Source organism: Chenopodium album, chromosome 7, assembly GCF_948465745.1.
Source record: "Chenopodium album chromosome 7, dcCheAlbu1.1, whole genome shotgun sequence".
Classification (NCBI taxonomy): Eukaryota; Viridiplantae; Streptophyta; class Magnoliopsida; order Caryophyllales; family Amaranthaceae; genus Chenopodium; species Chenopodium album.
Genome location: NC_137840.1, coordinates 986,979 through 1,008,948, shown reverse-complemented (window position 1 = coordinate 1,008,948; position 21,970 = coordinate 986,979). Strand labels below are relative to the sequence as shown.

General features: G+C 43.1%; 1 protein-coding gene across 1 annotated transcript; it reads left to right on the top strand.

The window, feature by feature from the left end:
* The first annotated feature begins 16,202 nt into the window (after positions 1–16,202).
* LOC145640757 (dolichyl-diphosphooligosaccharide--protein glycosyltransferase subunit 1A-like) lies at positions 16,203–21,668 on the top strand. The gene is made up of 10 exons (XM_081691988.1): positions 16,203–16,384; positions 16,860–16,904; positions 17,726–18,360; positions 18,453–18,600; positions 18,690–18,866; positions 19,943–20,011; positions 20,149–20,238; positions 20,567–20,725; positions 20,831–21,055; positions 21,207–21,668. The coding sequence occupies exons 1-10, from the start codon at positions 16,256–16,258 to the stop codon at positions 21,396–21,398; spliced, it is 1,869 nt and encodes a 622-aa protein (XP_081548114.1). The 5' UTR covers positions 16,203–16,255; the 3' UTR covers positions 21,399–21,668.
* Positions 21,669–21,970: the final 302 nt, after the last annotated feature.

Sequence of the window (21,970 nt, the reverse complement as noted above, 5' to 3'; positions counted from 1 at the left end):
AAGTAAACTGGCCTCGGGGGTGGATCCGAGGAAGACCCCTCCGATGCCGAAGTCAAACAGTGTTTAGAGGGAAAAGCTATGCAAGAGAGTTAATGCTTGAGGCTTTAGTTGTGTATCCATCATAAATGGTAAGATTGAAGGCTTTTATACCTTAGTATGACAAAGGGATGAGAATGAATGGGCCAGACTTAGTCATGGGCTGACCATGACAATTTGGGCCGCTTGACTTTATGTTGACTTGGCTTAATGGAGGCTTGGGCCTTGACCTTGGAATATTGGATCATTTAATGACTAGGCCCAATTGGCTTAATTGGACCCGAACAACTTGCCCCCCAGACCCGATTTGGAAGGATGACGGGTCGGGTTTGAATCCAATAAAAATGGAGGGAAGTAAATGATTTAATTAAATCAAAAGATTTAAATTTTAAATAGTCATTAACTAAATAACTGTAATTAAGATAATTAGTGGGGAAGTTGAATGGATAATGAGCGGTTATTTGAGAGAGAGAGTGTTTAACGGTTACTTAAGGAGGTGTTTAAGAGAAATTAAGCGTTTGGACCTTCGAAATTCCCATTTTCTGGAAATATAAGTCCGAATTTGCTCTTCTCTCCTTATTTCTTCACCAAATTACACTCGAATTCTCGCAAAAACGCCATTTTTCCGCTTTGAAAACTTCGCGCAATATCTCCGAACCAAAGGTCGACACTTGAATCCGCCGTTTCGACTGACTTAGCCGGCGCATTTCAATCCATTTGAAGGTAAATTTCTTCGAATTTCCCTTGATTTTCTTGAATTTTTGAAAGAATTCCCTTTTTTCCCCCTTTTCTCCTCCGAATTATACTATGGCTCGAGGAAGAGGGCGTCAACCCGGGCGGCGGGGTCAGGCTAGGGACCCCCGAGACTGTGCCGATGTTTGGAACGGGGAACGAGTCGAGGAAGACCCGGAGAGGGGGATTCCGGCCGTTCCTCTGAATGTCGCGCCACCCCAGCAAGACGCCGGGGCTGACGAGCAGAGCAGGTAGAGGATTTGCCTGCTGTGCTTTGGGACTTGCTCCCAGGCATGCTAAGTGGCGAAATGCCGAAGCCTAGCAAGCTATGGTAAAAAAATGCCCCTTACTCTTGGTGGGTTAGGCATGCCGAAGCCTATCGGTTTGCCGAACAAATAGAACTGCACTACGGCATTTTCGAGGAGGATGGGTACTGGTGCCGAGTGCCTTCGCCGACTGACATAATTCACCGTCCCCCTCCTGGGTACATCGGAGTATATACTCGGCAGCTGCAGTATGGGCTTCGGTTCCCTCTAGATCCCTTCATCAGGGACATTCTAATCAAGTACAGGATCTCCCTGTGCCAGTTGACGCCTGTCAGCATTCGGCGAGTGATGACCTATCTCTGGGTATGTCGGTTTTTTGCCGTTGAACCGAATTTGCATTGTTTTCGAAGGATGCATCAGCTGGTGCAGAACACCCAGAGCGTATACGGTCACCATGGGCCTGGCTGGTGGCGAATCGAGAGCCAGCCACAATATTTGACTATGTGGCCGAACGATTCTTCGGATAAGGATTGGAGAGGCAATTGGATCTGGGTAAGGGCTCCCTCTGATCCGGAGCACCCCCATTTTTTTGGGGCTCCCCGTTATCTCTCTAGGCCCGATCCGAACATGCAGGATTTGGGCCCCGAAGACCCCGAAGAACATGCAGGATTCTTCGGGAAGCAGAAAAATCCTGGGGGGACTGGCCGAATGAAGTTCATCCCAACCAGATGGCTTCCAGATTACCATTACGTCTTCCAAGAGAAGATGTTGGCAGTTGTCGGCCTCAGCCGAAAGCACAGAGGTGGTAAGTATCTTCGGCTGGGGCCGAGGACTTGCTTTATTTATTTTTTGCTTATTTTTAGCGTCCATTCCCTCAGTCTAACCTTCGTTTTTGCCTTTTCAGAGCTAAGCGAGGCTACTTCGGGCATCGACTACGGTCGGCTGGGGTTGAACGCTGAACGGGTCATCTTAGACCGAGCTCCAGCGATCACAGCTCCGAAGGACCGTCCGTTACATTTGCATTCAACGGGCCTTCAAATTGAGGCTGCTGCGGATTATACCAAGCAGAAGCCTTGGTGGGAGAAGCGAGATCCCCTGAGGCCCCTATTACCCGAGGAAGCACAGGTTGCTCAGATAGCCGAAGACGTATCCAGAGCGATTAATTCCTTGGAAGGAGGTGTAGGAACGTCTGGCGCTGCCGAGCAGGGTACTTCTGCAGCCGAAGCTCCGCCGAGGGTTTCGGTAAGCTCCTTAGCTTTTGTTTTGTTTTTGTTTTTGTTGTTGTGTTTTGTTTTGTTTTTTTTTTTTTTTTTTTTTTTACTCAAACCTTTACTCCTTTACTGCCCCCCCTTTCTGCAGTCCGAGGAAGGGAGCGGAAGGAGAGAAGAGATAGCACCTGCTCGTCCTGAAGATTCGCTTTCGTCTGAATCTGAAGAAATGGACAAACAACCCTTGGCCAAGAGGAGGAGGAGGATAGCAGTGCTGGGACCTCGCCAGTTTCAGACGGGGTTGATGCCTACTGGAGGCATTCATATCAGGGAGCCTGATGAAGGTAGAGGCTCGCCGAGGGCTCCCCCTCCGCCAGAAATCTCGCCTCCTCGAACCCCTCATCCACCTCCCGAAACTCAAGAAATGGAGGTGGACCAAAGAACTCCCGATCCGAAAGAGGGGGTTCAAGGAGAAGATCTGAATCAAGGGAGTGCCATAGGGCGCTCTGCTGAAGCTGCTGAGAAACCAATTGCTGAAGGTTTCTCAGTCGACATTGATAGAGAGGTTGACGCCTTGCTTCGTCAACCTGAGTTAGGGGAGGAAGAAGAGGTCATTGTTGTTGACCCTGATAGAGACCAGCTGGACTCCGCCGAAGGGGAAAAGAGTGCTGAGCCGGATAAGGCTCAGGAGATTCCTTCTTCTTCCTTTCCCTCTTTCCAGACGCTGAACTCTGGAGACCTGGGTTTCTCGGCCCCCCGCATCACAATCCCCGAACCCGTTTGGGAACGTATTTGGGGCCAGAACCGAGAAGGAGCTGCGGGCTACTTCGGTGACCTTACTGGTATGTCCGAGGTAGATCGAGCTAGGGTGTGGTCGCTGAAGGCCACTGCTGGAATGGGAGAATCCAGCCGAAGGGTCCCTGACCCTGCCAGGGACAACCAGCGCTTGCTGATGCAGGTACTTAACCGTTTATGCTCTTTCCTCTCTTAATTCAGCTCTTCTTTTTCTTCTCTCTCTTTTTTTTACTGATGTGCTCCTGTAACCAGGTTGTGCACAATCAGACTCTCATTGTAGAGCTAATAGACACCCTTTAGGACAAGCTGGAGCGTGCCTGGGAGGAGACCAAAATTGCCCAGGAAGAAGCAAATTTGGCAATGCTGAAGCAGCAGGCTGCTGAGGAGAAGCAGGCGGCAGCCGAGAAATATGAGAAGCAGGCTGCCCAGGCCCTTCAGACTTTCTGCCACGCCATGGAGACTGAGGTCTTCCCTACTCTAATGGCCGGGGAGAGAGTTATCAATGAGCTTGGGGCTTTCGACATCCCCAGCTTCAGGGAGGCCATCTCACGCCGAGTGGCTACCGAAGCTGCTGGGCGAGTCCAGGAGGTGGAGCAGAGGCTGGAGGCCCTTGAATCCAGTAGGATGGCTGCTGAAGAGGCTCATTAGGCCAGGGACACTCAACTCTCTGCTGCCCAAGCTGCTGCTGAGGCCTAGGACCAGAAGCTGAAAGATCTGGAAGATCAGTTGAAGGTTAAGGGAGATGAGCTGACCCAAGTCAAGGCCGAGACTTCAAATGTCCAGCTGGAGCTTGACGAGCAGAAGACTTCTTCATCCAAACTCTCAGAAGAATTAGAGAAATCTAAAAAAGATTTGGAGGAGAGTTAAAAGAAGTTGGTTGATGCTGAAGCCCTGCTCCGGGTTCACCTCTACACCCAAGAAGAGTATGAGATGGGTTACATGAATGGGTTTAGGGTGGCCCGGAGGCTGGCTCTCCATGCTGAGCCCTCGCTGGACTGGGCTAAGTGCGCGCTCTGGGTTCAGGATCCCGAGGATCCACACATGATGTATCCTACTCCTGCTGAGCATGAAATCCTACAGGCTGAAGCAGCCGAGGAAGAAGCTGAACGAAGGGAGCTGGAGGCTGAACAGAGAGTTGTTGATGCCCAGGCAAGAGCCCAACCTGCCTCCTCTGCTGCTGGAGCTGAGGCTGCCCAGGGACCAGGCACTGCTGACCAGCCTGACCCTTCGGCTGAAGCATAGGAAATCGGGTAGTCGTCTTCAGAGTCCTGCGGATCAACATGTGCTTAGCTTCAGACTTGCCGCTTTCTGAATCCCTTTTTGCCTTATTTTTTGCTTCAGCTTGCCTTGATGTACAAACAGTTTATTTTTGTCTTTGTACGTATTTCGGCAGCTGTTATTTTCCGCTTGTGGGCGACTGCCGATATTATCTTTCAGTTTGGTTAAACACTTATGTTTGTAGCTCGTAATCCGAGCATGATTTCGTATTTATGGATTTGATATTTCTCTCATATTGCCTTGCTTTGAATATTTGAAATTTTTTTTTTTTTTTTTGCTAAGTACAAAGTTTCGGCTTAGAGGCCTCAGCTGAGGAGGTCTGCACTTGTGGTGCTCCTTTCCCCCCCAGAGATTTGAAGACTTGTTCTTCAGATTTCTGAGATAGTTTTTGTTTATTTTCTATCAGTTTATGCTTTTGCTCTTGATCTTCTGTCTATCTGAAAAAATGGATAGTTAAAACACAGGGTCAGCTGAAGGCAGTGTTTTAAATAATGGCTATCTGGGATACAAGGCTCAGTTAAGGCAATATCCCAGATTTGTCCATGGACTCATTGCCTTATAGAACAAGTCTTAATGAGGTTTTCACCTTAGCTGAAAGACCAGAGTTCTTTAAAAAGGCGAGTTTATCGGCAATCCGAAACCTGGTGCTCTAAGGGCAAAGGTTTCGGACAGGGCCGAAGGAAACCCTTAAAGAGTAGATAGCGTAAAGAAAAAATGGAAAAGTAAAGGTTGCAAACGTTTGTAGAAAATAGTGGCTCGGAGGCCTTTCATTAATAATTCACAATGTACTTACAAAGATTGTTCTGCCCCGACGGGTTTACACATGATATTTTTTAAGCACATCAGCATTCTAGTGATTTTTCAGCTCAGTTCCATCCAACTGCTGAAGTCGGTATGTTCCCGGCTGAAGCTCATCATAGATTTCATAGGGTCCCTCCCAAGCAGCTGAGAGCTTCCCATGAATTCGGCCTTTCTGTACTGCAGCAGCATTCCGAAGGACGAGGTCTCCAATTTTGAGAGGCCTTGCCTGGACTCTTCGGTTGTAAAATTTGCTGATTCTCTGCTTGTATGCGGCCATTCTGACTCGGGCCGAGTCTCTTACTTTGTCGAGGAAATCGAGAGATTCCTTCATAAGTTGCTCGTTCTCGGCCGAGAAGTGGTACACTCGCAGACTTTCAGTGCTGATTTCCACTGGGAGAACAGCTTCGGCGCCATACACCAATTCGAAGGGTGAATGGCCCGTTGCTTCTTTTTCGGTTGTCCGAAGGGACCAGAGAGTTCCTGGGAGCTCCTCCAGCCATTTGGACTTTTGATCCTCTACCCTCTTTTTGAGGGCGTTCAGAATCTGTTTATTTGCAGCTTCGGCTTGTCCGTTACTTTGCGGGTGGCATACCGCTGAATATGCCAGTTTGATGCCGAACTGATCTGTATACCGCTTCAGCGGTAGATTATCAAATTGCCTTCCATGATCAAAGACAACCACTTTCGGGATGCCGAAACGAGTGATGATATTCTGCCAGATAAATTTCCTAACAGTTTGCTCCGTAATGTTTGAGGCGGCTTCGGCCTCAATCCATTTACTGAAATAGTCGACACCGACTATCAGCCACTTTTTCTGGTATGCGGCATCCGGAAATGGGCCCAGGATATCCTACCCCCATTGGGCGAATGGAAGTGGACTCAGCACGGGCTGAAGCTCTTGGGCTGGCCGATGGATGACTGGTGCGAATTTTTGACATTTTTCGCATTTTCTGACCAGTTCCTTGGCGTCTGAGATCATGGTGGGCCAGTAGTACCCTGCCCTTAATGCTTTGTGGGCTAGGGTCCTTCCCCCAATGTGGTTCCCACAGATGCCGAGGTGGATTTCTCGAAGGATGTAATCTGCATTTGCCGGCCCCACACATTTAACAGCGGGGCTGAGAAGGATTTCTTCAGCAGCTCTCCCTTGAAGACAATGAACCTTGAACCGGTTCGCTTCAGCTTGGAGGCCAAAATTTTGTCTTCGGGAATTTCTCCCCAAAGCTTGAAAGCTAGGATGGGATCCATCCAGCTTGGTTCCTGGTCAACGCAGCACACTTCAGGTGCTTCATCGACACTTCTTTCTCGGCACACCTCCACATAAACGGACCGGTTCAGCTCAGTGAGAGTTGAACTAGCATGTTTGGAGAGTGCATCGGCTTGTGCATTTTGACCCCTTGGGATCAGCTGAACTTCAAAAGTTCTCAGCTTTGCAATAACTGATTTGATCTTGGCGAGGTATGATATCATCGAGGGCTCTTTGGCCTCGTAACTGCCACCAATCTGATATGCAACCAGCTGAGAGTCTGTTTTCAGACAAACATGTTCGGCTTCCAGCGAGATGCACAATTCTAGGCCGGCAATGGCCGCCTCATATTCGGCTTCGTTGTTCGAAGCTTTGAATGAAAATTTTAGTGCATACTCGAAGGATTTTCCTTCAGGAGAGGTTATAACCACCCCTGCCCCCGAACCATTCACGGTGGAGGATCCATCCGTGAACACGGTCCAGGTTTTCTTTTCGACATCTAGCGTCTCCTGGTACGAGCATTCGGCTAGGAAGTCCGCCAGAGCTTGAGCCTTTATGGCCGCTCTCGGCTGGTAGCTGATGCTGAACTCCGTGAGCTCGAAAGCCCATTTGTCCAACCTACCAGATTTCTCAACTTTGCCGAGAACCTTTTCCAGCGGCTGATCAGTCAAAACCACTATCTGATGACAATCAAAATAGGGTCTTAACTTCCGAGCAGCTACCACCACTGCATAGGAAACTTTTTCGAGTAAGGGGTAGCGGGTCTCGGGTCTCGGCCTCCGTCGGAGTGTGGCTGACGAAGTAGATCGGTTGCTGAATCTTGTTTTCTTCCCTCAACAGCACTGCACTTATGGTGGCTGGGCTGACAGCCGCGTATAAGTACAGGGACTCTCTCTCTACTGGGCTAGCCAGTGTTGAAAGCTGAGCTAGATGCTCCCGAAGCTGCTTGAAGGCCTCTTTTTGCTCGTCCTCCCAGACGAGCTCCTTTGTTTTCGGGAGTTTCAGGGCTTTGAAGAAAGGTAACCCCTTATCCGAGGCCTTGGAGATGAACCTCGAGAGGGCTGCCATTCTTCCGGTGAGCCGCTGAACATCCCTTTTTGTTTTCGGCTTGGGAAGATCGAGCGCTGCCTGCACCTTAGCGGGATTGGCGTCAATCCCTCTTTTGCTGACCATGAACCCAAGGAACTTCCCTGACTTCACGCCGAAAACACACTTTTTCGGGTTCAGCTTCATCTGGTGCTTTCGTAAAGTGGCGAAAGTTTCCGCCAGGTCCCTAACATGGTCTCCATCTTTTTTGCTTTTGACGATTGAATCGTCAACATAGACTTCCATGTTTCGGCCCTTTTGCTCGGTGAAGACTTGGTCCACCAGCCTTTGATATGTTGCCCCCGCATTTTTCAATCCGAAGGGCATCATTATGTAATTGTACACCCCGGCGTTCGTGACGAATGTCGTCCTTGCTCGGTCTTCGGGGTGCATGAAGATATGATGATACCCAGAAAATGCGTCCATGAAACTAAGCAAGGCATGGCCACTTGTCGAGTCGACTAGCTGATCAATCCTCGGCAAGGGATAGAAATCCTTCAGACATGCCTTATTTAGGTCCGTGAAGTCAACGCACATTCTCCAGGTGCCATTTGCCTTCTGAACCATCACCACATTGGCCAGCCATTCTGGATATTGACAGGGTTCGATGAAGCCTGCATCCAGTAACTTTTTGACCTCGGCTGCGATGTCTCGGTTCTTATTTGCGGAGTAATTCCGCTTCTTTTGCTTAACTGGCCGACACGTTGGGTCGACGTTAAGCTTATGAGAGATGAGGTCTGGACTTATCCCAGGCATATCAGCTGCCGAGAAAGCAAACACGTCTCGGTTGTCCCGAAGGAGTTGGATGAGCTCAACGCGGACTTTCGGATCAAGATCCAGCCCGATTGTAACGCATTTTTCGGCATCTCCTTTGGTCAACTCGACCGTTTCGGTCTGCTGGTCCAGCTCCATTGCCATGGGGCTGGACTCTTCGTTTTCTGGCCTGTTGTCTATGTCAGCAGGGGCCCCAGATTTTTTCTTATTCGGCTGGCTCTCTGGGTCTTTCGGCTCAGATGATGAGCTAGCCTTTTCTTTTCCTGGCCCTTTTTCCTTGGCCAGGTCTCCTTGAGCCGAAGCACTTAGGCCTTTCGGTTTCTTCGCGCTCGGCTGCCTGTCTTTCTCCTCCTCCTCCTCGTCGTCATCTTTTGAATGACTAGTGGATGGCTTGAGGTAGTTGCACCTTCGGGCCTCCTTTTGGCTGCCCTCGATCCTTTCGGGGTAGCCGGCATCTTAGACATAGATCATCATCTGATGGTACGTCGAGACTACCCCTTGGATCTCGTGAATAATAGGTCTCCCCATGATCACGTTGTACACTGAAGGAGCATCAATGACCAAGAATTCGGTCATGACATTCCTGGCTGCCTCCTCATAGCCGATGGTGACAGGAAGTGTTACCTTCCCGTCCGGATAAGTTGAAGCCCCATTAAATCCGGATACCGGGTAGGGTACCGGTGTGAGGTGCTTGGGCTTCAGCTTAATTTGGTTGTAGGCCTTTCGGAACAAAATGTTTGCTCCGCTGCCACCATCAACAAGAACCTTGCTGACGTCGTGGTTGGCCACCGTGGCGATAATCACCAACGGATCCTCGTGAGGGTACGTTATCCCCCGACAGTCGGCGGATGTGAACATCATGTTCGGCACCGGCGAATGGGGAGGTTGAATGCTAGCATTGTTCACCTAGTGGGTCAGAGCCCTAAGGTGACGTTTGTGCTCCCTCCGAGAACATATTCCTCCCGAAATAACGTTGATTGGAGGAAATTTTCCCTCCGAATTTTTGCTGTTCTTTCGGGGGAAATCGAGTTCTTTCCAAGAGTCCTTTTCGGATTTCTCAGCCTCTTTTTTCTCACGGTGATCCGCGATGTATTTTTTCAAGTATCCCTTCCGAACCATATCTTCGATTTGGTCCCTCAGCTGGATACACTCTTCAGTGTTGTGTCCCGGTGATTCATGGAACTCACACCACTGATTTTTATTTTTGTGCTGGTACCACTTTGGGAGCCGTCTCGGCTTCCTGTAACTCTGCTCTTCCTTCGTCACGCTGTAAATCTTAGCGCGCGGAAGGGCCAGCGGAGTATAGGATTCATATCTCCCCGTGAAGGGAGCAGATTTTTCCTTCTTCGGCTCGTTGGCCGAAGATTGTTCGGAGGCTTTTGCCTTTCCTTTCGCCTTCTGGCCTTGGTCTTCGGACGACTGTTTTTGCTTCCCACCCCCAGATTGGGGTTGGGATTTTGTTTTGTTCCACTCTTCGGCTCGGATGAATTTATCCGAGGCGTTCAGAGCCTCCTCCAGGGTCTGCGGGGTATGCATGACCATGAAGTCAAGGAACTTTTCGGGCTGAAGGCCATTTTGCATTGCAAAAATGGCCAACCCTTGGTCCAGCTGAGACACGCTTGATGACTCATTGCTGAAACGAGTCAAGTAGTCTCGGAGACTCTCGGTCTCCCCTTGCTGCAGACCCATGAGCTCTGCAGTGGTTTTCTCTCGGCGGTTTGCCGTGGAGAATTTGCTCTTGAAATTGGTGGACAAGTCGTCCCACCCCATTATAGAGCCTTCCTTTACTCCCTTGGAGAACCACGCTTGCGCGACCCCCTTGAGAGTGGTGGGAAAATATTTGCACCAGGTCGCTTCGGACCTGGGGCAGAGATGCATGTGCCCCTCGTAAGAGGCAATATGGTCCTTCGGATCTGAAGTCCCATCATATGTGATGTGCAATGGGATTTTAACCGTCGGCACATGCTCTTCCAGAATCCATTGTTCGAATGGAGAACTGGTAGGAAGCATCACCACCTTGCCCTTGTTCCTGGCCGAAGGGACCGCGCTCTGCCCTCTTAGAGAGGTAAGAGTGGTTTTCGTCCCTGGCTGGGAAGTTCAGGCCTCGGCTACAGGGAATGAGAGGCGGCTATGCACACTCGGCTCCCTGCCGCCGAGTCGGTCGAGGACGCTTCGGCGAATAGTCTCTGGCCTCTCTCGACGAGCAGTTTCTGACCGAGAGGCAGAGCTGCTGCTCTTGTGAGTATCTGGCCGAGAGGTAGAGGATCCTTTGAAAAAATTAGGGTTCTTTTTCCTCTCTCTTTCAATCCTCCAGGTGTCCTCTTCCCACTCTTCCAGCTCCCTGAAGGAAGGAGGTTTCTCTCCCTCATGGTCGAGCTTCCTCCGCTGATGCCTGGTATGCGGGGGAGTTCGATCACAAGGTGGAGGCATATTTTGCGCCCTCATTGCTTCCATCAGCACCGCCAACGCTCTTGCCACCTCTTCCGAGCTAGGCCCCGTTAAAGGGGTACTCGGTTGAGTGTGGGAGTGAGAGTGGACGGTCAAAGGTCTGCTTTGAGGCACTGATTAAGTCCTACGATCGGAGTGACTTTTGTTAGACCGAGAAGGACTCGGTCTATGATGAGATTGATGAATTACGGGGGAAAGGGAATCCCCCCGGTATGCTCTGTAATACCCCGTATTTTATACGTATTTTATTTAAAGTATGTATTTTATAAAGTATATTAAATAGTTGTGATTATTTTAATTAAAGTATTTTAATTAATATTATAAAAGGAAAGTATTTTAATTAATAAAGTATTAAAGTATTTTATTATAAATGGAAAGTTTATTTAAGTATTTTATTTAAAAGTTGGGGATTTTATTTTAAGGAAGTTTAATTTTAACAAGTTTTATTAGGGAAGGGATTAGGAAAACCAAAAGAGGAAAGTTTAGGGTAAAAGGGTTGGTAGAGAAGGGGGTATAAATATCCCACTTATGAGGCAAATCAACTTTGCCCAGAGTGGAGAAAACCCAAGGTAAGCTTCTCCCCTTTTCTCTTTACTTTTCTTTCTTTTTTTTTTCTTCCTCTTCCCCTTCCCCTATTCACGGCCGGCCACCACCACCACCATACACGTGGCCGGACCACCACCACACACCACCGCGCACCACCAGCACACGGCCAGCAGCCGCGGCGGCAGGCGGCAGCAGCCCAGCCGTGCCGTGGTGGCTGCTGCTGCCGTGGGGGTTCTCGAAAAAAAAAAAAAGATTTAATCTTTCCTATTCTAATCTAATCTATGCTTAGATCTAATTACAAATTATGAATTTTGGGATGTAATTTTGATGTTTGAATGTTGTAATCATGCTAATTAATTTTCAGCTTTGGTTTTAATTTAAAAAGCCCCAATTTTTGAAACCCTAGGTTCTTGATTTATGAAATTATGGAAGTAGATGATGTATGAATGTTTAGATCTTCAATTTAAGTGCTTTGAAACCAAATTACAACAAGTTTTAATTAGAACTAAAGTGCTGGAATTTTATGTAGAACCCTAAATATTATGTTTTTGAAGGAAATTTAAATTACCCATCAAGTGGGACTTAATTAGAGTGTTTTAAATATAATTTTAGCTTATTCTAATTACTCTAAGAGGGATTTTAGGATAGTATATATTGCTGGAAATTTGTTTAGAGTGGGTTTTAATACTCTATTATAATTTTAATGTGTAGGAGACTTCGAAGTGAGCAATTTTTACTAGTTGTGACGAGTTTAAGATCGTATTCAAGGTACGTTCGCGTACTTAGTATATTTTGATGATGTAGAATCATGCTAGGTTTAATTTCAATCAATTGCAAGTAGTATCATGCTAAGGTTTATGTATTAAATTGTGAATTATTGGTGTTGGTGATTGAACTGTGAAGCATGAATTATTTTGTGATGGTTTATGGATTGGAAAATTATATTTTGGCATGGTTATGTGGACTACATATTTATTTATGGCATGATAGAGAGCTTGTTTAATTAAACTAATGGTTTAATTATGTTTGGAATATTGAAAAGGAATTTAATTATGGTTCATATAAATTTTATTGATGCTTTAAGCATGAGGAAAGAGCTAGATAAGTGTCTATGTACACGAGGAATAAATTGTATGTCGGTGCCTTTGTGCACTTAAGGTGTGGTTAACACCGAGGGATAGGATTTGTGGCGCATTATGCGTTTAAGGTGTCTTTGACACTGAGGTAGAATTAAAAAGGGTTCAACATTTAAATATTATGTGGTCACTAAATATTCAAGAATTAAATTGGCATGTTTGTTGATTGAACAATTATTGATGATTGAATAGTTATGCTTTGAGAGTCATCACCAAGTCTAATAATATGTAAATAACGTAAAGTGAAAGATATTACGCACCAAAACTCTTGGAACGTATATACCTTGAGTATGAACATATGGGGGGAGTTATGTGACTTTATATTTGATCATAACTTCCAATGGAGTACAGGACGCTGTATATTCCTTTTTATTATTTATTATGCGCAGGAATTCCGCCACCTTTGTGTGGTTTGTCGCTGGCACGGTTAGCTCCCGTGCCAGTTAACCTCAAATTATATTTGGGGGAGGTAGAGTTGGAAACCCGTTCGATGCGTAATCAAGGCAAAATGAATTAATTATTGTCTAGTCATTGTGTCTTGTTTGTTGTTGGGTGTGCTTGTAAACAGGTGCAATGAGGTAAGTGTGTGTGATGATAGGAGAATGCATGCTAGTGTGTTTAGCTACGCTTATGTACTCAGCTTTGCTGATTGTGTGTGTTGTTTGTGTCTGGCCATGTCTTGATCTTGGCCCTACGATGATCCATTTTTAATGGAGAGTAGTGGGGGAAAGTAGAGATACTCTTTCAGGTATTGAGGCATGTTCATGACGGGGCATGAGTGAAGAGGGAATCATGCTAGCTTCCATTAGGATATGTTTTGTTTTATGCATTGAATGGTTTATTATATTACTTTGTGGACTAACACTAAAAGTTGGGTTGTTTTGGTTTTGAATAAGGGCCTTAAATGGTTCCAAGTTGTAGTGGATTTCAATTGGCTTTGGTTTTGCTGATTTTCATCTTTATTTTCGTTGGTTTAGTTTTAAATTGTGTTATTTAAATAGTTTTGGTTTTCAAGTCTTCCGCTGTGTATCTTTGATATTTGCCTTAACCGTTTTCACGGTGGCGGTAATGTCTTAGATATTCCTAAAACGTATTTTAAAAGGAGTAAAGTGTGCATTTAAAGGAAAGGAATTTCTAGGGTGTTACATGCTCCTCCTGAACTGGCACCCCTGAAAGAGTTCCGGTCCGGAGAAGGTGATGGAGTAGGAGTAGGAGGGTCTGAGGGCCTTTCGCCTACTCCTTGACTCACTCGCTTGTTCTTGCGGTTCTTAGCCATTGCTACTAAGGTCTTTGCAAGATGATTTTAATCGGCTTAAAGATTTTTTGAAAGTCTTCCCCACAGACGGCGCCAAATTGTTTCGGGTGAAAACAATGGGACCTAACCGAAGGTCCGATGAAGTGGATGAAGACTCGTCCGGTCCAAGTAACGCTGGGCCGAAGGTTTCCTGCACAGCAAACACACGTAAACTGGCCTTGGGGGTGGATCCGAGGAAGACCCCTCCGATGCCGAAGTCAAACAGTGTTTAGAGGGAAAAGCTATGCAAGAGAGTTAATGCTTGAGGCTTTAGTTGTATATCCATCATAAATGGTAAGATTGAAGGCTTTTATACCTTAGTATGACAAAGGGATGAGAATGAATGGGCCAGACTTAGTCATGGGCTGACCATGACAATTTGGGCCGCTTGACTTTATGTTGACTTGGCTTAATGGAGGCTTGGGCCTTGACCTTGGAATATTGGATCATTTAATGACTAGGCCCAATTGGCTTAATTGGACCTGAACACATGTTAACATTGTTTATCAAAGGGAAAAAAGAGTGCGGAGTATATTGCAATACCGCCTTAATTACCTGTAGAAAACACATTCATTAAATGTTATACTAATGTTTTTTTTTCCCCTTTGTGATATTGACTCATTATGTCATTTATAATAACATACATAATACAAAGATTTTGTTTTTTTGGATTGAATGAAACTAAACCAAATTGAGTCAAATGAAATTATTAAAACCAAAAAAAAAAAAAAAAAAAAAAAAAAAAAAAAAAAAAAAAAAATTGAAACATAAATCAAAGCGAAATCACACATGAGTATATCCCAACTTTTCAATACTTGGTACTACAAGTAATCTATATCTATACTTAGTATTTTAAAAAGTTAAAAACACAAACCATAATTTTTCATATGACATATGTCATTACAAGTCACTCACTACCACATATGACACATGTCACCCCTTTTGATCTTTTTGTTTAAGTCTTTATACATTCTATAACTTGCAAATTCAATTAAGAAAATGAAGTGTTTCATTTCCATCATAATAAAATAAAGTTGAACCAATTAATATATATCACATAAACATATGAATTGAATTATATAAAAATTATCTTTTCAACTAATAGACTTAAAATATAACTTAAACCAATATGTCATTTCATATCCTAAAATCTTCATGTATATATATGTATCTAATAAATTCCTTTATCTTTTTCCACAGTTCTATCCTCATTCTTTTTTTCCTTTTAAGTTTTAGCAATGAAACAATTACTTCGTATTTCATATCAAAAGTTTCAACTATTGAAAAACATACCTACATATGAAATAACCTAGATAAGAACCCGTGCATTGAACGGGCCAAAAGGCTAGTTACATAGTTATGCAAAAAACCGTTATATATAATCATTAGAACATTTTCTTACTCTTTCATAACCTAATCTTAGTAAAGGGTGACGTGATAAACGAATAATATTCGAGCCGAACGTAGTTAGCACATGCGAGTAGAGCTATCAATTCGGGTAAACGGGTCGGATTGGTGTGAGTTGGGTCATTTCGGGTCGGGTCAATATGGGTTAATGTCATAACATATGCGGGTCGGGTTCGGGTTGGGTCATGCTTGAGTCGGGTCACGTCGGGTCATACATCTTATCGGGTTTGGATCGGGTTTTAGGTCGGGTTAGTAAAAGGTCGGGTTACATTCGGGTCGGGTGAAAAATAGGTCGGGTTAAATTCGGGTCTTTACGGGTTTAAACGAGTTAGGGTCGTTCTCAGGTTCGAGTCGGGTTCGGTTCATGTCAATTATTTACGGGTTATAATCAGGTCGGGTCATTCTCGGGTTCAAGTCAATAATTTACGGGTTATAATCAAGTCGAGTCATTCTCGGGTTCGAGTCGGGTTCGGTTCAAGTCAATAATTTGCGGAAAACTTGTTTCGTCCCAAAAAACATGTTGTGAAACTAACCTCTTAAAATTCAAAGTGAAATATTGAAGGAATAGAGTTAGGATTCAATTTTCGTTCCAATACCAACATGAGGGACCTATACATATTGATTCAATAACAAGTCGGGTTGAATTTGGGTTAGGTCAATAACAAGTCGGGTTGATTCGGGTCGAGTTTGTAACAGGTCGAGTTGAAATTTGAGTCGGGTTTGTAGTAGGTTGGTTAAATTCGGGTCGGGTTAGGAATAGGTCAGGTTGAATTCGGGTCAGGTTGAATTCGGGTCAGGTTAGGAACAGGTCGGGTTGAATTCGGGTTTTGACGGGTTAAAACGGGTTTGGGTAAATTTCGGTTTAGGTCAATAACTTACGGGTTACATTCGGGTCGGGTCGTCTCTAGGTCGGTTAATGTTCGAGTTCGGGTCTCAAATACTCGGATCAACTCGGGTCTAGGGTTGGTTTCAGGTTGGGTTAGGTCGGGTTCGGGTCACCATTTTTTTCGGGTTCAGACGGGTCGATTAATAGATCAGGTTAGGATCGGTATTTCGGGTTGGGTCAGCTTTTGACAGCTCTACGTGCAAGTATACAAAATAAAGATTCGTGGGTTTAAGAGGTTTAATTTTTAGGGACAATCCATAAATAAATACAATAATCAAACTCATACCCCTTTTCTTGTTCGTACTAACATATCACTGAGATGACTGAACCCAGAAAAATGGGGTTAGGCAGTAGATTAAAGCTAGATCTATGTATCTTCATCTTCTCAATTGCTCTTTTCTCTTCCCCTGTTTTTTCCGATCTAATCATCTCCAAGGTTGACCGTCGCGTAAGTCTTTCTCTTGCCTCCCTTCGTTTTTTATTTTTGATTTCTGAAGCTCTAGTATTTTGTATTCCAATTGATTAATCGAAGCTTTTTTCTTGAGTGATTATATGAATTTTTGATCTGGGGTTTAATAATATTGTAATTAGATAGAGATTCAATCTGGGTTTTAGCTTATGATCATTGTTAAGCAGTCACTTGTATCTTTGTCATTTATTAATTTGGGATTTTGGGTCAATTTCAAAGGAAATTGATGAGCTTTCAATGTGATTAGTTGCACTGCGAATCAGGTTTATTTATTTTGATGCCTAAAGGTTGTATTTGGGATTCCCACTTTCTGTAATTTGATGGGTTGGACTTGAATAATATAGGGGTTTAAGGGTAGAAGATGAGGTTTTGCATTTGCTTCTTTAATTGCTTTTGAATTTATTACCTTTTTCTTCAAGTTTCAGCTAATTTTATACTCCTTTTATTGATGCAGATTGATTTGACATCCCACATTGTGAAAGTTACCTCCAACATTAAGGTGATTTTGGTTGCTCTCTTTTTCCATTGGCATCAATATCATATAATTTTGTTATATTTTGAAAGAATCCAACGCATAACTTTCCACTGGATGAGGCCCTGACATATACGAGAGGCTACATAGTGTTTTTTTCCTTAGTGACTAGCTGCTTTAGTTGCATCAAGGGTTGGTTAGTGTTTAGATGAATTTAAGTGACTTTTGATGACTCATGAACACACCAGTTGTTACAGCCTTAAACTTCAAACTTTGTAAGAACATATAAAATCAATTAATGTCCTGCCAATTATTCACATTCCTTGTAGCTTCGCTTTGGTTTTTTGATGCAAAAAGAACTGAGGAGGGTTACTCCGGCTTCCGAATTGGGTAGTGTTGAGATTGCATAATTCATATCTATGAAATATATTTTATTAGGTTGCTGGATGTAAATGCTGCGTAGAAGTGAGAACATTTCATTTTTTGCCGCTTACACTATTATGATTGGTCATATGCAAACTCTGTTATGTTAAACAAAGTTTAAATTAGTTGATTTATGCTAATTTGTCCCCAAAGCTTAAGAAATAGCTTGCTTTTAGGTCAAGATACTGGTTTTTATGCAATCAAGCGTTAGGGCCAATAGAGCAATAATAAGCTTAGCTTTTTGAGGAGCTAGCATTTAGTTTCCAGGTTTCAGCTTTGGATTGATCTTGATTAAGCATGTGGTCTAGCAATTAGCCTTGTGTTATTTTACCTACCAACTTTAGGTCCAGCAGCTACTGTTTTATCTAGATAATTGCTTCCCTATGTAGAATTTCTTATCTTAATCCTGATATTTTTCTATGTAGGTGGAAAATGATGGAAATGAACCAATTTCAGACTTTGTGGTTGCCTTCCCTGATCACCAGGCGAAACATTTGGCCTCTTTGTCAGCTTTTCACATTGAAGGCAAAGGGAAGACAAAAAGCCATGGAGCTAGTCTCCCTCTTAAGCCTGTTCAATCTGAGGGTATCCCTCAATCTTTAACATCCTATTCTGTATCTCTACCCAAAAAACTTGTTAAGGGAGAAAGCTTATCCTTGGAAGTTTTTGCTGTATTCGCTCATATCTTGAAGCCATTCCCAGAGAAAGTTTCCCAGGGTGATTTTCAGCTAGTTGTATTCCAGGATAGTGCATATTATCTATCCCCGTATGCAGTTAAGGCTCAAACATTAAGTGTTAAATTGCCTGATGCAAGAATTGAATCTTATACCAAACTAGAAAACAGCAAAGCCCAAGGTTCTGAAATAAAGTATGGACCATATGAGAATCAATCCCCTTTCTCATATTCCCCAGTTGTTGTACATTTTGAATACAACAAGCCATATGCAGTTGCACAAAAATTAGTGCGTGAGATAGAAATTTCACACTGGGGCAATGTGCAAATCACTGAGCATTATAACCTTGTCCATGGAGGTGCCATTCTCAAGGGAGAATTTTCCAGGTGTGTTTCTTTTCCCAATATTTATCAATTTTGTTCCGACCACAAGTATCATACGTTTATGATTATATTCCATGCATTGTTTTTGTATGCAGACTTGATCATCAAATGAGTTCATATGTAAAGGGTGCTTCATCATTTAGCAGACTAGTAGCTAAACTACCTCCAAGGGCACATTCAGTCTATTATCGGGATGAAATTGGCAATATTTCCACTTCTAATCTGCAGAGTAATTCAAAAAAGGTATTGTTCTTCTTGTGAATACCGTCCGATTAATTCTGCTTTGTTAACTTTGCTCTTTAGTTATTTATTTTCAATTTTCATACTTGCAGACTGAGCTAGAAATTGAACCAAGGTATCCTTTGTTTGGCGGCTGGAAAACATTTTTTACCTTTGGATATGGCTTGCCCCTGAAGGATTACTTATTTGAGGCTGAAGGAAAGCGTTTTGTTAACATCTCATTTGGAAGCCCTATTGATGAGCTGGTAGTTGATGAGCTCATAGTAAAGGTATTACTTTAGGGTTCAATGTGGATACCATCTTCTTGTTCTCCATTCATGTTATTACCTTGAAATTGCAGCTTGGCTGTAGACACTATGTTTATTGGTTAATAGTATTGCATACTTTCTATACTTCATTTGAATAGGGTATGGAAGTGTAAGCTTGTTGACCTCATCTGTGGATCTGTCAGAGTTAGAATAATAATTTAAATACTAGTTATAATATTAAGGTTCTATTGTGCTTTGTTTGTGTGGAAGATTGTGTTAAATTGACTCATTATCCTAAGCAGAAAATGCTGGTTGTGCTTAAATGCTTGATACTGACTGTGCTGACTGCCCTAGGACAATTTTGTTGGGAGTCACCCTTGCCAGGGCATTAGAGACCTCTTGGTCATAGGATGTATGATCTCCATAATGTCATAGTTCTTGCACTCTATGGGTTGCTAATTGTCTGCGGTTGATAGTACAATATTCCCTCTGCCACTTGGAATCCTCACAATTTCATGTAAAGAGTTGTCAAGACTGTCATCCATGCCATGAGCGAACATGGTTTGAAAATGTGGTTTTGATCATAATATTGGGAACGGAAATGATGCATTAATTGTGGTCCATGTTGTGTTTGCTACAATACAAATTTGATTTTAGAGTCTTTAAGATTAAATAATAAGTTTACACTATTAGAGTGATTAGAGCAAATGTGCAATATTAGAGGCTTAGTGCTATTTAGCTATTATTGGGGAGAGGTATAGGGAATCTTTCGTTGCTTCTGTGATTGGCTAGTAACTTTTGAGTAAAACAAGAGATGTAACATTTGATTTGGATGAGATCGCGGGTCTATAAACACCCCAACCAGACTATGTCAGTTCTGTCAATTGAATATCCTTTACAATATGGATGAACCAAAACAATGCGGTGATATTTTTGCAATGGCCATGAATTTCCTAGATATTTGTCTAGGATTCTACCCCAATATATGATGAAATGAGTGGGAAACTATTTCAATTTGGAAACCTTTTCCTTTTAATCAAAATCTTAGAGCATTATGTAGTCTTGCATAAGTTTCTGATAAATTTAATGATCTGCAGGTTGTTTTGCCAGAGGGGTCAAGTGACTTGTCTGTTTCTATTCCATTTCCAGTGGAACAATGGCAAGAGGTAATTAATCTAGCAGGATGAATTGCTTTAATATCCCGGCTCAATCCCCACCCCCTCCCCGAGCTGTACCTTTTTTACCTTCTATGAAAGCAAAATATTTGAACACGTACTAATGTTGTTACTTCTATTTCAACCAGACCAAAGTCAGTCACCTGGATATAAGTGGTCGACCAGTAATGGTTCTGCGGAAGGTCAATGCAGTTCCAGAGCATAATCAACATTTTCAGGTATAAATTACACAAATTCATCCTCCAGATTCCTAGTTTAATTTACAAATGTGCAAATGAAAGCATTATAGCTCTTTGATTGACATTAATGTTTTGGGTTAAAAGTCTGAAGCATAATTATTATTTTCACTTGATAGCAGTGGTATTACTTTTATATGCTATATTAGATTGGCCGATAATGAAGAAACACTTGGTTTTATATTACTTTGACAGCTCTTATGTTATTACTTTAATATTATTATAGTTTTACTTTATTATGAGCATCGATAATTATGGTTTTGTCAACCATCTTATAATCTCACCATCTTATGTGTGTCGTGATTCTCAGGTATATTACAAGTTCAATTGTTTGTCCTTGCTCAGGGAGCCATTGATGTTGATTTCAGGATTTTTCTTCCTATTTGTTGCTGGCATTGCATACTCTCATGCCGACTTTTCAATTTCTAAGAGTTCTGCCTCCTATTTGGCAAGAGTACAAAGGGAGGAGGTGAGTTTATAATGTCTCATTTGTGTGGACTGTGGAGCAATAAGTTCAAGTAAGCAAATTTAATTTGTACATGTCTTCGCATGTTCTGGTCATCTTAATATTTAGGTGCAAACTATAATCCAGCAGCTTGAGAATATTATCAGCCGATGTTTAGCAATCCGTGATAAACTGGAGGTGTCATTGCGTGAATTATCTAGAACCGGTAATGTCCAAGCTTGTAAGAATGCTCGGAAAGCCGCGGACAACTTGCTCAAAGAGCTTTTGAAAGAGTTGAAGCCCTTGCTTACTTCCTTGCAGTTGTCTCCACAGGCGACCCAAATCTTTCCTAAGGTTTGTTTTAAATGTTTATTTTAGACAATTAAGGTGCTCCCCATTAATTTCTGTTCATGCTCTTTTGAATCATTTTTACTATTTTCAATTTCATAGGAATGTTATTTAAGCTTTTACAAGATTGATACAATTGTAATTGGTTGTATTGCAGGTGGAGGAACTTGTTACAAAGGAGCGAGAATTGCAAGAAAGGTTAATTACTAAACATTCAATCGTGGTGGACTGCTGCGAAAAGAAGCTGAGTGGTCGGGAAATCGAAAACCGGGTTGCTCCTATCCAACAAAAAATTACAGCCTTGAAGCAGGATGTTGATGATCTTCTAGAGTATATCGATGAATTCTGAAATCTGAATAGCATCTTTATAACTTAGTTCCTGCAACTGATTATCATAGCAGCGCAGACATGGGCTTTGTTTGTGTTAGATTGCTGATCTTATGCGATAAACTTATCCAATTTTGTACTCTGAGTCTTTAATGTAGGAAAATTTGATATTATATGAAAGATACGGCTATCTATTGCCTAGGACCATGGATACATAACAAAGATTGATCATATGATTATTATTGTGAAAATTTGAAAAGCATGCATAACAACTTTACTAATTCTTTGACCATTATTACTTGTTCTCATGGAAGCAAAACTGGGCTGTTCCGTTCTATAATGGCTGTAATAGATATTGGGATGCCGTTCCCAACGGCGCATTGAAAATCACACTCAACTCGCCGGCTGTTATGTAACGGTAGAACTACGTTCTATAACTCTATTTTTTTTTAAATCGCCGGCTGTTAGGAAGGTGAAGTTGGCTATTGACTCTTTTGCATGTCAAAGGGTGAGACACCCTCTAACTCTCCTTATATACACATACTTCGCAAATGCAAGGCTCTCATCTTTGGTAGAAGTTGGGAGATTACTATT